General features: G+C 40.4%; 1 protein-coding gene across 5 annotated transcripts in view; it reads right to left on the reverse strand.

Annotated features, from left to right (window-relative positions):
- Window positions 1–12,599, reverse strand: part of VPS41 (VPS41 subunit of HOPS complex) — a 192,071-nt gene extending 179,472 nt beyond the window's left edge. For all 5 annotated transcript variants that reach the window (XR_009008869.1, XM_007187746.2, XM_007187745.2 and 2 more), the window contains exon 1: window positions 12,548–12,599. Coding sequence is in view for 4 of the 5 variants with exons in the window: in XM_007187746.2 (XP_007187808.2) it covers window positions 12,548–12,568 (21 nt within the window). In the remaining variant the exon portion in view is untranslated. The remainder of the gene's footprint in view (window positions 1–12,547) is intronic.
- Window positions 12,600–17,471: the final 4,872 nt, after the last annotated feature.

Consider the following 17,471-nt stretch of genomic DNA (forward strand, 5'->3'; position numbering starts at 1 on the left):
ATGGAAATATGTATGGAAATATGTTAATATAAATGTTTCAGACATTACATGAAATTTCTAAAAATCTTATATTTGTATTTGTATGGAAATATGTATGGAAATATGTTAATATAAATGTTTCAGACATTACATGAAATTTCTAAAAATCTTATATTTGTATTTGTATGGAAATATGTATGGAAATATGTTAATATAAATGTTTCAGACATTACATGAAATTTCTAAAAATCTTATATTTGTATTTGTATGGAATTATGTATGGAAATATGTTAATATAAATGTTTCAGACATTACAGGAAACGTCTAAAAATCTTATATGTTCTGGTATAATGTTATAAGTAATAATCCTAGTTATTACTTTAAAATGTATATCTCAGAAATAACTAATTTTCTTGTCAACTGCATTATTATGAACTTTCATCAAATCTTTAACCATGGTCATTTTTAAGTCTTTTGTCATTTACAGACAGTTCTGGGTGTACTCTGATGATTTTGCAAATATGTTCCTATAAAAGGGTTTCATCTTCAAGAAATTCATGGAAAAGACTCTGACAAGTACAGGTTTCTGGTAACTGACTGTACAGCTGGACTGAATGAATAAGCATTTTCAGAACTCTAATGAAAAACTGATGAACTCATAAAAGTGCTAACAAAAGATCAAGATGAAAAAAAAGAAATTAATTACATGGGACTGAGTGAACTGATGAGGATGAGTATAATTTTTGTGACTTTCTGTCTGAATTAAAAAAAAAAAAATCCCTCAAGGACTCAGAGGCAAAGAATATACAAATCAATTTTCACTGCAAAGTAAAGGAGCTGTTACAGTGGAGGATTACTGGACTGAATGTCAATATTATGACATAGTATAAGTGTGTTTCATGTTTGGTAATTGCAATCATTGTTGTTTTTGTTGTGGTCATCCATGTACAATGCTTGGTGTCAGTCTATTTATCTCTTGTAAAAATAAAATACAGTGTGTGTGTGTGGAAAAAAAAAAAAAGAGGTAATAAACAAGTAAAAAAAAAAAGAGTAATGGATAGAAAGCAGAGGAACAATAGTAAGAAAACTATGGATGTTGGATTTGTAAAGTTTTTTTTTTTTAATTTTTATTGGAGTATAGTTGATTTACAGTGTTGCATTACTTCCTGCTGTACAGCGAAGTGAATCAGTTATACATATACAGATATCCACTCCTTTTAGATTCTTTTCCCATATAGGTCACTACAGAGTATTGAGCAGAGTTCCCTGTGCTATACAGTAGGTCCTTATTAGTTATCTATTTTATATATAGTAGCGTGTATTTGTCAATCCCAAACTCCCATTTATCCCTCTCCCTCTTCCCCCTGGTAACCATAAGATCGTTAGAGAAAAGTTTTTTAAATTTAGCGCTTTCAGTTTTTATTTTCGTATCTGAAACTAGCCGGACTTTGCACAGTGTTTCTTGAGGTATAGATCTTGTTCTCTCTAGAATATTTACAGAGGTAACTGAGATATTTGAGGTTGGCCAAGGAATATAGGATTCAGCCACCTGGGCAGTTTCTTAAGGTTTGATATTGTTCATTTTATCAGAAGGAAAAGGTTTATAATTTTATTTTGGAAATTAACTTTTTTTTTTTTTTTTCTGGATTCATTTGGGTTTTTGTTAGTGAAGCAATGAATCACTCACTCTACGCCAGGGTCTGTATCCCCCAGTGCATGTTAGACGCCGGATGTGTGAAGCTAGATGCCTACACTCCCTACGTAGATAGCAGCTTCAAGGGCTCATATCACTGTGTTTCCTTTAGAAGGATTGGAGACTTCAAGCTGGCATGGTTTTCTTTTAGGTCCTATTTTCTGAGTCTGTTTTGTTTGACTATAGTCTTTCCGGACACTCTGAAAAGAAGTGCTAAACAGATAAAAGATAATGTTATTCTTAAAAAAAAAAAAAAAAAAGAAAGTTGGATGCATATATTACTCAGTGCAAACTGGACGGCGGGATAAACACAAATCGGGCATTTGAAAATACTTTAATTTCATTCACTGAAAATCAGTAAGAACCTGGCAGGCGGCAGGCTGCCTCCAGAAGAGCCTAGTGGACAATACAGGCCCTGCTGTCAAAGTTCACCTGTGAAACAGGGATGAATGTTCGTTGCAATTAAGAATTTGATTGCACCACGTACAATGCTTGGTGTCAGTCTATAAAAAAAAAAAAAAAAAAAAAAGAATTTGATTGCAGTTCTATCATTAACCATGATGAATATCAGAATCTCCTCTATATCCCAATGCAGCCTGTTTTGGTTTCATGGTCATCTAAATATTAGAAAGTCCTTATTAATTTGGAGCTACAATCTCTCCACAGTAATTTTTGTTCTTCGCCCGAATACGACACGTAAAAAATCCAGTTCTTCTACTACTTGCCAGTTCTCCAGATACTTAATGAAACGTATCATGCCGACCCTTCTAAATTGTTTCTCCCATCCGCTAACCATCTCCGGTTCCTGGTTTTACGGCATCTGACATCCTGATCCTTCTATTTTGGACACGAACACACTCCACTTAATATTAATAGTCACTATTCTGACGTCTTTACTCAACATCTATAATATATTGCTCCTGATGCTTAATGTTTTACATGTAGCATCTTGAAATTTCCTAATGCCCTCGGAGGTAAAATGCAGAGGCTTAGAGGTTGAACTTAAGTGACTTCTAACATCCCTGACAGTGCCTGCACATTATTAGCATTAGCTAAACAAGTCTTTGACAACTGTGCCAATAAGCCACAGCGAGATTATTTCCCACCTCTAGAACTCTCAAAGAACACTTGACTACTCTTTTCAAAAAATTACATTAAACCGAAGGAAAAATATTTTCCTAATTTGAGATCCGTTCAAATATGCACATGGCGTATAAGGGCAAACGTCCCACTTACACGCGTCATTAAAACAAAACCGGGCCCCCAACCAGCAATTTCAATCCAAAAACTCAAAATCAAATGACACTTCTGTTCCCACCAGAAAGCATGCAGTGGCGGAATCGGACACCTCAAGGCATGCAAATCTCAGAAATCTGAGTCCTCCGGGAAAACCAGGCTCTCAGAGGAGCCTCCTGCGGCTGCTGGCTATCAGTAGGGAACCTTTACTCCAGGACCCGCCCAGACTCACACTCATCGCCAGTCTGAACCTCCCAGACCTAGCTGTGGCCTCGAAAAAATGACCCTTCTTTCCACAGGGCTACCAAAGCCATGCATGAGTGCCTTCAGGAATTGGCCTGGTCTGTTACTTCTTAGCTTCGTTTATTCATCAAGCCCCCCTCCTTAATGCTCCAGAGACAGAGGCAACAGGAAGACGTGAAGTGAATGTCCCCAGCGAGGGATCCCAGAAGCAAGGCTGAACCTCGAGAAACAGTCAATGATTTTCAAACATTTTTTTAACTTCACATTCTCTCTTTCAAAAAATCTACCTTCAAATCAGGAAAGTGTAAGTTACAAAATTGTGCTAGTTTCAAAAACAGAACTACCATACGACCCAGCAGTCCCACTACTGGGCATATACCCTGAGAAAACCATAATTCAAAAAGAGTCATGTACCACAATGTTCACTGCAGCTCTACTTACAATAGCCAGGACATGGAAGCAACCTAAGTGTCCATCGACAGATGAATGGATAAAGAAGATGTGGCACATGTATACGATGGAATATTACTCAGCCATAAAAAGAAAAGAAATTGAGTTATTTGTAGTGAGGTGGATGGACCTAGAGACTGTCATACAGAGTGAAGTAAGTCAGAAAGAGAAAAACAAATACTGTATGCTAACACATATATATGGAATCTAAAAAAAATGGTTCTGAAACACCTAGGGGCAGGACAGGAATAAAGATGCAGACGTGGAGAATGGACTTGAGGACAAGGGGAGGGGGAAGGGTAAGCTGGGACGAAGTGAGAGAGTGGCATGGACAAATATTCACTACCAAATGTAAAATAGATAGCTAGTGGGAAGCAGCCACATAGCACAGGGAGATCAGCTCAGTGTTTTGTGACCACCTAGAGGGGTGGGATAGGGAGGGTGGGAGGGAGACGCAAGAGGGAGATATGGGGATATGTGTATACGTATAGCAGATTCACTTTGTTATACAGCAGAAACTAACATACCACTGTAAAGCAATTATACTCCAATAAAGACATTAAAAAAAATTTGCTAGTTTCTAAGATAAACAGGCCAGACTCAAAAAGACAAGTATTGCAGGATTCCACTTAATATGAAACAGAAAGATGAACAGAGGTTAGCTAGTGCGGGGGGCTGGGGGAATGAGAGTTACTGTTTAATGGGTACAGTTCCAGTTTGTGATGATGAAAAGTTCCAGAGATGGATGGTGGTGATGGTTGCACAAACACGAATGTACTTAATGCCACTGAATCACAACACTTAAAAATGGTTCCGATAATAAATATTATGTTACGTGCGTTTTACCGTAATAAGAAAAAAATTGTGCTGCTCTGCTTGAAGAAAAATGAAGGGCTGGAAAGTACCCAGTGATACAAATGTACAGCTGGACAAATCCTGGGCAGCAGGCTGAAAGCTAAACTCAACAATTATTTCACTTTATCCTTCTTTTGCGAACCAACTCCTTAAACTTCATCATCTGCCCAAACAGCTTTAACGAACCATCTCGGTGCCTCGACCTGTGACCTCTTGAATCTATTCATCAACCACCATCAGGATCATCTTCCCAGAACAGACAGCAGCCTGGTTACCACCCTCCTCAAAGAACCCTCAGGGGTCAGGAGATTTCAGATTCCCCAGCAAGGTCGTCAAAGCCCAGCCCAATGTGGCACCTGGGGCACTTTTAGCCTCGCTCCCCACTCTCTGCACAAACCCACAGCCCTCCAGCCACACCGGGTGACTTCTCACTCAGAGGTCACATGGTCACCTCTCTCTGTCATTGGTGGCAGAAGAGCACCTGCAGTCTGGATGTGGCCAGTAGGTGTTCTGTTTGGCCTGGCTATAGTGTTTTTAAGACTTTCACATACAAATCTGTATTTCTGACTTCCTAAGCTCAGACTGTACCTGAAATCCATATTTCCATATAACAGCAGTTGAAGCTGAGCAGCTACGGCCCCAGAGACAGAATGCTCCTCACCACCAACATCCCCAACTGCCCTACCCCAGAAAATCCCCCTCATTTCCACTGCCACCTGGCGCCTTAAGCTGGTGGTGCTTGCACAGGGCCTCCTGAAGTGGTTCCTTCAGCTTAGAAGGGCCCTTGGCCCAACTCTGCCCTCATCCTACTGGTCCTCAGACTCCCAGCATGCTCTACAGGGACGCTCTCAGGGGGTACCTCTGGGAGGTGGTGACAGTCAGGCTGAGTGAGGTTCTTCACTCTTGCTTTAACAATAGAGCTTAGATTTTATGTCTTCAATTTTCATGTTGCCAATCTGAGGCTAAAAGAAAAAAAGATTGAAACTCACTGGCTGTTTCTAAATCCTAAACTTTCTTCATGGCCCAACTTAGGTCTCACCTCATTCACAGAACTGTCTCCAGTCAGTCCAGGCCACAAGGTCCAGGTCTGGCCTCCTATGGCCTCTCTCTCTTCTATGCCCCTCAGCTTGCACCTAATATGAATTGTCTGGTCCTAGTAGTTATCCTTTACAATTCGCTGTGGATGAACCCAAAGGCTTTTGTCTATCTCCAACCATCCTACCCAAAGGAACAGGTCAATACCCGTTTGCCGACGATGATGAGAAGAAATAAGCTGCTGTGGAGAGGGTGTGGAGAAAAAGGGACCCTCCTACACTGTGGGTGGGAATGTAAATTGGTGCAGTCACTGTGGAGAACAGTACGGAGGCTCCTCAGAAAACTAAAAATAGAGTTGCCCTATGATCCAGCAATCCCACTCCTGGACATATACCCAGAAAAGATGAAAACTATAATTTGAAAAGATACATGCACCCCAATGTTCACAGCAGCACCATTTACAATAGCCAATGTCCATCAACAGATGAATGGATAAAGAAGATGTGGTACATATGTACAGTGGAATACTACTCAGCCATAAAAAAGAATGAAATGCCATTTGCAGCAACATGGATGGACCTAGAGATTGTCACACTAAGCGAAGTAAGTCAGACAAATATCATATGATACCACTTATATGTAGAATCTTAAAAAATGATACAAATGAACTTACCTAGGAAACAGAAACAGACTCACAGACATAGAAAACAGACTTGTGGTTGCCAAGGGGGGAGGGGGGAGGGATTGACTGGGAGTTTGGGGTTAGCAGTTACAAACTATTATATAGAGAATGGATAAACGAGGTCCTACTGTATAGCACAGGGAACTATATTCAATATCCTGTGATAAACCATAATGGAAAAGAATATGAAAAAGAATATATATCTGTATAACTGAATCACTCTGCTGTACAGCAGAAATTAACACAACACTGTAAATCAACTATCTTTCAATAGAATAAATTTTAAAAAAGAAATAAGCTGCTGATCCAAAGCAGTAACATTGTACCTCCTCTGTATATTCCTTTTCCATTTATCAGCAATACCAAGTGCATTTTCTCCAGGCAAATGCTTGAATTATTAGCTCGTGGCTACAGGACAGTTACAGAAGGGGAACCGAAGGGTGGCAGCAGCAAACAAGGATAGAGCAATCCAAACAAAACGTTAACAACCTAGCAGCAGCCCCAGGAAGGAGCTAATTGGGTTCTCAGAAGACCCCTCCAATAAGGGCTTTCAACCCACCCCGACCCCTAATCCTACGATCAGGGACCCGTGACAGCGGCCCAGGAGAAGACTCAGCACAGCCAGCCTCAGAGGCCAGGAGGGTTAAGAAGATGGTCAACCCAGGAGGAGAAAGAGAAGCCGGGACCTCCCAGGTTGGGAAGTCCTCGCAGTTTGGAGGGAATACACACTGTTTGTTGAGGGCAACGAAGAGAATCTGGGGCAGAAATGGGAGGCTGGAGCCTGAGGAAAGCCAGCTACAAACTTTGCAGGATGAAGAAAAAGAGCAGAGACCAGGCCCCAGACTAGGCTGGAGACGGACGTGAAACACACAACACTTACTACCACCTTCTCTTCCTTCCCAGCAACTGTGGGCCACAGCTGAGCCTGATGGAGGAGTGTTTCCAACGTTTCACAAAGGCACGGCACGGGAAAGAAGAAATATTTTGTGTGAGATGTATTTGATATCCCTGTGCGCAGAGCCTCCATTACAGAAAGCTTTTGGGTCCCCAAGGACTAGACTGGTTGAGGAGGAAAGATGAAAGGGTACCCAGGGAGCTGGCAGAAGCCGGGAGACTCAGGTTACCAACCTTTTCAACCGATCAGGCTCAACTACTATACTTATTCTGCAAATGAAGAAAAGCCTTGAGGTCTGCCCCAGTTTGCTGCCTAGTGACCCAGCCCCAAATCTGACTTTGCATTAGAATCATCTAAACGCAGCAGGGAGAACTGGCTAATATTTGCTAATCCACTCCATCATTTTTTTCTTTTCCATTATGGCTTATTACAGGATATTGAATATAGTTCCCTGTGCTATACAGTAGGACCTTGCTGTTTATCCATTCTATATATAATAGTTTGCACCTGCTAATCCCAAACTCCCAATCCAACCCTCCCTCCCCCTCCTCCCCCTTGGCAACCACAAGTCTGTTCTCTGTGAGTCTGTTTCGTAGATGAGTTCATTTGCGTCACACTTTAGATTCCACATATAAGTGATATCATATGGTGTTTGTCTTTCTCTTTCTGACTTCACTTAGTATTCACTCCATCTTCAGTAGGTATAAATAAGAGCCCAGTATCACAAGGATTTGGTTTAAAAAAAAACAAAACCCAAACCAACAAACAAGAAAGGCAAAAAAAACCCACTAAGGAGGACAAAGTTTCTAGAAGAAACAAAGGCAACTGTGACTGAGTAGCCGTGAATGGAAAGCCGCATGAAACACAGAAGCCCCTGATCTGATGAATGCTCCCTCCCCAAGGTGGTAATGTGGGAGCCAAGGAGGCTACCGGCAATCAGCTAATGGTATCAGCCTCCAGCCAACCAGCCCAGAGGAAGATGGGAGAAGAAACTCACGAGGTAATAAGCACACCCAGCTGAGCTAATTTGTGACTATACTTGTTAGATGATGGTAAAGAGTGGGCCCTCTAAAGATTTCTCTGATCCTGTGCTTTTGCAACTTCTTGTTTGGGGCTTTGTTTTTCCTTTAGTTATTTATTAGTAAAGTTGCTTTTAAATGACCTATCTTGGCCAAACTATATGAAAAGAGAATTGTGCACACCTAAGCCAAGCCCAAGTTTGGGTTATAAATCATTGTCCTATTTACAAACCAACCACTTCAACCTAGCACTTTAACATACTTTATCTCAGTTCATACTCACAAGAGTCCTGGAGAGTAAAATCCCCAAGCTACAGGCAAGAAAACCGCAACACTCAAATATTTGTCAGCTTGGTTTTTATTTTATACACGGGGCACAATCACATGAGGGTATAATTATTCATGAATGTACTATCTGATAATCCTTAAATGCTCTACAATACAGATAGAATGTTCCTCACTTCTAAAATGTAGTGGGAAATTCAAAGCAGAAACTCTCCTATCTGGTCAAAGAACAGATGGTCTGAGTGACCAAAGATTTTAATGGACCAGGTTCTCTGCTGGTTGGTACGAAAGATGAAAGGGTACCCAGGGAGCTGACAGAGTAAGCAACGTAGGAAATGTAATGTACAATTTATGTGAATTAATAACTTTCAAAAGTTTCAAGTAATATAAAACAATTTAACACAAATTCTACTGAACCTAAATTAACAATTTGATGTTTTCAATTCAGAAGGCTATTCTCCCCCTGATAAATCCATTTAAACATTTTATTAAGCACCTAGTACCTGGGAAGCAGTAGCCCTGTGAGAGATAACAGACATGAGTAAGCTCTGTGCTGATTCTTGAGGACTCAGCAATCTGCAGGAGAGATAAGACAAATACACGAACAACCAGGCTTCAGGCAGAATGCTGTTCAGAAGCAAGGCATGGACAAATAGTGTTGGGCATCTGTGATTAGGAAGGTCAACTATAAGTCATTTTGGAGCTAGGTAAAACAGCTGGTTAGAAGATTTCCAGGCACAAAGCAGGGTATTAGTGTTTTCTGTGAGCTATAATATATATGTCGTTATTTTTACTAACTACCTTAACCATACTCAGCATAAACAAGGATTTCCCAATGACTTAAAAAAAAAAAAGTTCATTCATATACAAAAAGTGATTTTTTTTTTCTAACTTTTTTTTTGGTTGCGCCTTATGGCTTGCAGGATCTTAGTTCCCCGACCAGGGATCGAACTCCTGCCCCCTGCACTGGAAGCGAGGAGTCCTAACCACTGGACTGCCAGGGAATTCCCCAAAAAGCGATCTTTAGTTTGGGAGTCCATGAACTGTGTTATATTAACTCAGTTCAGATGTCACTCTTTTGGTTCTTCCTAAAATTAAGGTGGGTAAAAGATCCATCACCAAAAATACAATGCTCAGAAAAGTTAAGAGGGGAGGTTGAGTTTTGTCTTGCTCATCTTGGAGGACTGTTTCCATTTACAGTACATGATGCTAAGGAAAAAAGCTTCCTTTACCCTAACCTGTTTGTCATAGTTAATTTTAACACACATCTTGATTCTTAAAGCATGCAGGAGATGGGAGGAGAATTATGTCGATTGTCTAAAAGGTTCAAAGTAGCAGAACAGAACAATTAGCAAATTTATTTAACACCACTTTTGTGCTCTTTTAGCCTTCCAAAAACTATGTAATAAAGGCCTCCTATCTTGGTCAGATTTCAATGGCTTCCTATGTGAAATGCAAAATACACAAATCAGAGTGGGGAAAGTCTAACCATTTTTAATCTATAAAGGCCCAATAATACAGATACAACTATCTGGCAGCTTTCTTTAAAAAAATAAACAGAACAACAATTTGTGGATGTTAGCTTCTTTCTGCTGTTGTCTTTTTGAGAACATTCTTTCTGAGAACGACACAGATACCAATGGGGGAACAAATGCCTGCTCTAACCACATACTGGCTGTTAAAGCATCACAGGTGAAATCATGACTTGAAGGAAATGTATTAAGGTGATAAGGGCTAATTCTATTTCACAAAGTAAAAAGTGATTTAGAATAGGTTCTTAAGTATTTTTAAAAAGGCAGAATGTGCCAGTGAAAAATCGTGAGCTTTGGAGACACGACTAGAGATTTTTTAGACACAAGCCTGGGCAAGTTATTTAAGTTGACAGAATTTCAATTTGTTTATCTGTAAAATTCAATCATCTAACATATTGAGAGCCAAGCACTTTTCCAGGTGTCAGGCATACAACGTGAACAAATCCTTGCCATCATGGAGCTTATAATCTTATGGAGAGAATATACAGAAATATACAGAGTACACACACAAAAAAAGCTATTTAAGAACACAGTATGTCAGATGGTCACGAACGTTAAGGAGAAAATTACACAAGAAGGAGGTTTCAGAGAATGGTCACGGAAGGTCTCATGCAAAAAGGTAACACTTGGACAGACACAGGAAGGAAGTGACAGAAAGAGCCCTGTTAATATCTGGGGTCAAACAAAGGGAGCGGCATGAGCAAAGGCCCTGAGGCAGGTCCATGCCTAGCTTGTTGAAGGAAGAGTAAGAAAGCCAGGATAGCTGATGCACAGTGATAGAAGGGGAAGAGAATAGTGGAAAATGAGGTCTGAGAACAAGGACAGGGAGCAATTGTGACAAGGTGCTATAGGGCAACTGGACTATTCTAAGGACTCTGGCTTTTTTGCAGAGCGCAATAGGAGGCCACTGGAAGGTTTGGAACATAAGAGATGCCTGACCTGACTTATATATCAGAATAAAATTTACCAACAGAATTCTTTTGTGAGGACCAAATGCAATGTAAGATGGTTCTTTAAACTGGAAAGTCCTGTAAAAATGCAAAGCATTCTTATTATATCATTAACTTTCTAAGTGTCTTTTTACATCAGACAGCTTTGCCAAACTCCTGCACAAAACAGCAGTAAATTCTAACAACAACTCTCTCCGTTCCTACTACACTATATCTAAGAACGTAGGAGCTTGGTTTCTTGCTTTTAAATCAAACCACCAAAAAATTTTATTTCAACATGAGAGATGAACAGTGTGAAAACCAATCTCACTACTATCATCAAACCCAGCTGTGAGTCATGAAATTACATGAGCTTAATGAGCATTTCCCTTTGAACTGCTTGAAATAGAAAAGGAGGCTCCAGGGGTAGGCAGAAGACTCTTCCCTTAACACAGTGACGGCCCAAATTCAATTTCTACCTCAGCAAATTTCTTATTTATTGGCATATATCAAACGTACACAGGGCAAAGTTTCATTATGTAAGTGAAGTATGCTGGAAATGGTACAAAGTAGATTATTAAACTAAATAAATTTCTCTTATACTAAATAGTTCATCATCAAGTCACTGTTTAGAAGCAACTATGCAAACTGACCACCTTGTTAATTTATAAGGAAAAACAGTGCCAAGCTGAAATGACACTGGAAATGGAAATTTAAGGTATTTCCCCAAATTCGGGTCTTTGTTTGCTTTTTTTCTTTTTCTTTTTTTTTTTTTTTTGGTTTGTTGATGTAACTTTGTCATTTCATCTAATGTCTGGCTACCACTATTGCCTATATGAAAATAACTATTGCCATCACTAACTCTTCCCTAAACTCCACTGTCACATTACCAGGTGTCGACTGGACATTGCCATCTGATGTCCTACCAGCAACAAATAATCCCACATAACTTTTACTGAGCCCAACTTTTCCTAAGCACTTTAAATTTGTGTTAAACCCACTCCATCTTAAAACCACCCTTCGAGGACAGTACTGTTATTATCTCTATCTCATATTTAAAGTTAAATAACTAGCCTAAAGTCACATTTTAAGAATGAGAACCAGCACTGGAGCCTAAGACATTTTTGCTCCCGGACTGATAGACGCACTTAACTACTGCCTGATGCAACACTGACTCAGATTTGTAACTAAATGAAATTGATCCGAAATAAAACTCATCGGATGCAACACTGACTTAGCTTTGTACCTAAATGAAATAGTCAATAAATCCGAAACAAAACTCATCCCGTCTACGCTCTCCTAGTCCACCTGCATATCACCTCTTACTGTCCTATTTCGAGAGGAACTTAAATTTCAGCCACCTGACCTCAAAACTCAAATCATGTGTGATGCCTCCCACGGGCAGCCAGACCCTTGGAGAGTCGGGCCTGCCTTCAAGCCAAAATTTCACGGGGCACAGGCCACAAGAGCAGCGCCAAAGGAAGGGCCGCCCCGCAAACGCCGGGGGTGTGTCGGGGCGCTGTCTCCGCGTGACGTCCAGGAGCCGACAGCCCACCCGCCTCTCCGCTCCCCGAAACGGACTTTTGCCGTCCCCCCGCCCCACGTGGGCCTGCCTCGTCCCGCAGAAGCCCCGCACCTCCGCACGCTCCACTGCACGCCTCCAATCGCCTCACCCTCGCCTCCCCTTCCCCTGCCTAGCAGTTGCAGCCTTTACCTGCTCCTCCGCTTCCGCCATGGCCGAGCCGGGGAGTCACATGACACACCCGGAAATGAGAGAAAACAACAGCCTGGGGGCCCGGCGCCTGCTGGGAAATGTAGTTTTAGCATCGTCTGAGTCGGGAAATGTATTCTAGCTGATGAACCTATCGGGCCTCCTTTAGGCTTCCAACTCCCCAAGCTCAATGGAATTGTGCTTTGGAGAATCCAAACATAACCATCATTAAGGCTATGATTTATTTGATTGTTGGTCTTATTGTTTCCGTGGTTACCATAGTATTTATTTATACTTACTGTATATCAGGTCCTGGATTTATAGCTTTGCATGAAATATCTCATTTAATCCTCCCAGCAAACCTTACTGTTATTCCCATTTACAGAGGGGAACACCTTGGCTCAGAGGTCACACAGTTAGTCAAGGACAGAACTAGGATTCGAATTCGGCTTTGTCTGATGCCAAAGACTCTGTGATTACCAAATCCAGCTTAGTCTAAAAGTGTTTTTTGCTTTTTTTTTTTTTAAGTATATTAGGTAAATATAAAACAGTCTTTGAAATAGGGAACCAGAGACAATTTGTCCTCCAAAAAGATTTAGCTCCTACTGTTTGCTACTACTTTAAGTCAGCTTTCTCTTCTGGCACCTGGACATTGAACTTTTAAAAAACATCTATGTATAATTAAATTATTCGTTTAAATTTTTGTTGAGTATATTCTATGGGTAAATATTCAAGATAGAATATAAATCTGTCTTTGGTAAAATCTGTAGAACCACTGTATTACTTCCATCCTTCAGAATGAATGATCCCCTCTCCATGTTTCTGGGCATTATGAACTCTCCTTCCTAAACCTCAGAATCTGCAGTATCTTGTTCAAAGATGGGCATTTACTTCTTTCCACTCATTTCCAGTAGATAGAAACTACCAGAGGGCATCTCAAATGGCAGCAAGTGGTAGGTGCCCAGTGCCTTATGGACCCCCTGGTGCTGCGTGGACTCTGACCTAGTAGGAAGTCATGGACTCAACACTCTGCACCTCCCAGGTCTCTAGCTGTAACCTGCTCGACCCACCAATTCCTCAACTGCCAGGGTTGATGGAATATACAAAGTGTCTCATCATCTGAGACACCTGTCTTCTCCCCAGGGTGGAAAGAGCCTTAGCTCCACCCTCTTCCTCCAAGTCTTGTTGGAGTCCCTCCTCTAGTCTGCTGATCACTTAGTCACAGGGAATAAAGATACACAAATGCCAAGGTGTCTAGATATACATAGCCAAGTACCCAATACCCTAAGTATCAACCTTTCCAGTCTGAGTTTCTAAGATCTTCTCTTACAAAACAGGCCGGGACCAAACATTCATTGCTCATGATGGATTTCCAGTCCCACAAGGATCCTTATACCAACCAAAGAGGCTGTGGAAGCCCCCAGCCCAGTCTCCACAGAAAAAAAGAAATAAGCCTAGCTCCTCTACTTTTCTGACTTTCCTCACACACCATAATTTTCCCTTTTCCATTAGGACCTAGACCCACCCATTAACTTCTAGGACCAAACCCTCTCCAAATTGGCAGTCTCTTCTGCTTTGATGAAAACACAGGCTCAGGATTAGGAAGGAAGATAGAGGATTATAAAAAAAAAAAAAAAAAAGGAAAATACAGGGGTATAACCACTGTCTCTTCCCCCGAGGGTGTTTTTGTTTTATTGTTCAATTTTATTGTGGTGAGAGGTCAGGTAACACCTCCAGAAAAAGAGTGACTAACTACTGGGAGACAGGTGGAAAAATCACCACTGAAATTCAGAACAAAACCTTGTTCTAAAATTTTGTTTTTCTTTAAATTAGGAGTTTGGGATTAACATATACACACTACTATATATAAAATAGATAAACAACAGTAACCAACTGGATAGCACAGGGAAATATACTCAATACCTTGTAATAACCTATAAGGGAAAAGAATCTGAAAAAGAATGAATATATGTATAGGTGTAACTGAATCACTATGCTGTACACCTGAAACTAACACAACATTGTAAATTAACTATACTTCAATAAAAAAAAAAAGTAAAAAAAAAAATTCTGTTTTTCTTTCCCAACAGTGTGTGCCCCCTCAAAATTCTGGGGAGGTGCTAGCTTCTCTCTCTCCTTCTGGGCTGGCAGTCTTCCTCCTGACCCCTCTTGGCCTCTGAGGCCAGCTGTGCTGAGTCGTCTCCCAGACCACTGTCACCTAGCCCCTTGTTGATGGTAGAATGAGAGGTGGGGATCAGTAGAAAGCCTTTATTGAAAGGGTCTTCTGAGAGTCACAATCAGCTCCTTGCCCAGGGCTGCTGCTCTCGGATTCATTGCTGAATATGCTTTCTTTTTGTTTTCTTGGAGGCTGGAGCTCCCTAGGTTTGTGTGATGGATGAGTCATCTCCACAAATTCTCCGAGGGACACATTCCTTTCATCTGTCACATAGGTTCTGCTCTGGGAGCCCTCCTGGTGGAGAACATCCATCCAATGGCAGCCCAAGCAAGCAAAGTTGGAGGCTATTGACCCTAGGGCTTCCTGGTCTTTCTACTTTTCTGGAATGCAGAATGTTCAGCCTCTCTCTCTTCCTCAAAAAGGGTGTTATGGGCCTGATTGAAGCAGACTGGTAAATGAAGCAACACAGATATGGAAAGATGAATTAAAGGAAGAAAGCCCCTGCCAGCTGGCAGGTTCACGCTACGCCTGTGGCCAAGATGAAATTCACATGTGACCTCAAGCCCCAAGTTTTCTCCTGTAAAATGAAAGTTTTGGGCTCTCTTATCTAGAAGGTTCTCTAGCTCCTGCTACTCGGAGTGTGGTCCACAGACCAGCAGTCTCCGTGTCACCTGGGAGCTGGTTAGAAATGAAGAGCTTAGGGCCCCTCCAGAGACTTACTGAGCAAGAATCTGGATTTTAATAATATCCCCAGGTGATAAGCATGTAGAATAAAGTTTGAGAAATGTTCAGACTAACAGTCTTTCATTCTATGGCAAATTGACTGTTTCTTTCTTTCCCATCATCAGGTCACCTCTCCCAACTTCAAGCTACGGAGGTAAATGTAAGCATCAACTTCTCATTTGAAGTGTATAGGACCTAGTACTGTGAATAGTTTTCAAAAACCAGAGCTAAGACTTTCTAAGCGTAGAGTGGTTCACTGGCTTTAAGGCTGTGTCTCATAAGTTCGTTGTATAGCTCTGAAAGAGTTGACCAGCTCAATAAATTTAGTCATTTTATTCATAATAACCTACTTCATTGTTTAAACACTATGAAGGGCTTTAATATTTTCCATTATAAGATAGTATTTCTAAATTTCAGAAACTTGAAAAATCAAAGTGGAAATATGAGGTTAAAAAAAATCACCCCTTTATCCCTTCTAATTAGATGGTGCTTTATAGAATCTTTTCCCAGTCCTTTAGTTTCCATTCCTTCTTAGGTTGCTACCTTTTTCAGTCTAAAGGTCTTTTTTGACAGGCAGTAACAAGAAGTGTTGCACCACATTATTCTACTAACTCTGAGCAATGATATTAATCTTTCTTTAATTAACCTTCTTTCCCAAATAGCTAAAATAATATTTATATTTTCTTTATCAATTTTGGTAAGCCTCAACTTATTTTGCAGTTTGGTTTTGCAAAACCTGTACCCACTGAAACCTGTTCCCTTCTAATATTTCAAATGTCATTTTAAGATACAGCTTATTGTAATTTTCCCTGAGCAACCATTTTTTAAAGAAACGTTTTTCTAATTACAAAAATAATGCAAAATCATGACAGATAGTTGGAAAAATACCAAAAATTATTAAATAAATTCAAAAACCACTCATAATTTCTCCATCCCGGTTATCATTGTTGGATATATTTATTCTCTCTCTCTCTCCCTCTCTTCCTTTCTTTCTGTTTATTTAAATTTTTCAACAAAAATTCTATCAAGTTTTGTCATCTGCTTTCTTCACTCAGTCATACTTTAAGATCATTTTCCAATAACATTATAAAATGCTGTTCTAAAATATGATTTAATGGTGCATCAAAATTGCATTCTGTAAAAATACCATAGGTTGTATAATCAACTCTTTTTTGTTGCATACTTTGAGTGTATCTAATTAACATCCTTGTGCATAATTTTGGCAGGTGGTCTAATGAAAGGTGGTATCCATTATAGAAACAAAGCCAACCAAATAAGAAACACCAGGGCTATTTACTCAGAAGCTGCTCCAGCATGGAAGTCAGCCACCCTCACTGGCGTTTTGGCAGAGACTCAAAGGCGGGCAGAGGAGTGAGAAAGCTTCATGGTGGAAAAAAGGGAAGGCTTCGGGTGCACCCTGATTAGAGGCTGTTGGCATGGGGAAGTGGTAAGAGGGCTACTAGAAGGGGGACATCCTGTGTGATTGGCTAGGGGTGCATATTTAGTTTTATCAGGTTCTAAGTTGGAAGCAGAGACAAAAATTAGGGAAGCTGTCAGTTATTATTCAAGTCTTGGCCACTGTGGGCTAACTGTTACAGAAGTTATTATTTAGCTTCCTGACTATTACTCGAGACAGCAGTCTGACTGCCTGCAAGTCTGACTTAACAGCAGCCTGGCTTCCTGCGCTGCTATTATAGAAAAGGGGTTGATTTCCTGGGTAGGTTGCCGCAGGCTGTGGGTTCGAGTTCTGTTTGTTTTTTTTTTAATATGGTCTGGCCATTGTCTGTTTGTATATTCCATCTCCCACAATTTATATTCCTAAGAGTTATATATGAGATCTCTATACCTTCCTACCATCAAACATTTGGTATTATCATTTTCTTAAAAATGTTATCAATTTGGTTGGGTGAAAAATAGTATTTTACTTTTTGTTTTAACTTGTATTTCTTTGATTCCTGATGAGTCAATATTTTTGATTGTTTTCTACATTTTCTGCTCTTGCTCTTTGCTCGTTTTCAGTTGGGAAAT

The sequence above is a fragment of the Balaenoptera acutorostrata genome, chromosome 7, assembly GCF_949987535.1.
Source record: "Balaenoptera acutorostrata chromosome 7, mBalAcu1.1, whole genome shotgun sequence".
NCBI lineage: Eukaryota > Metazoa > Chordata > Mammalia > Artiodactyla > Balaenopteridae > Balaenoptera > Balaenoptera acutorostrata.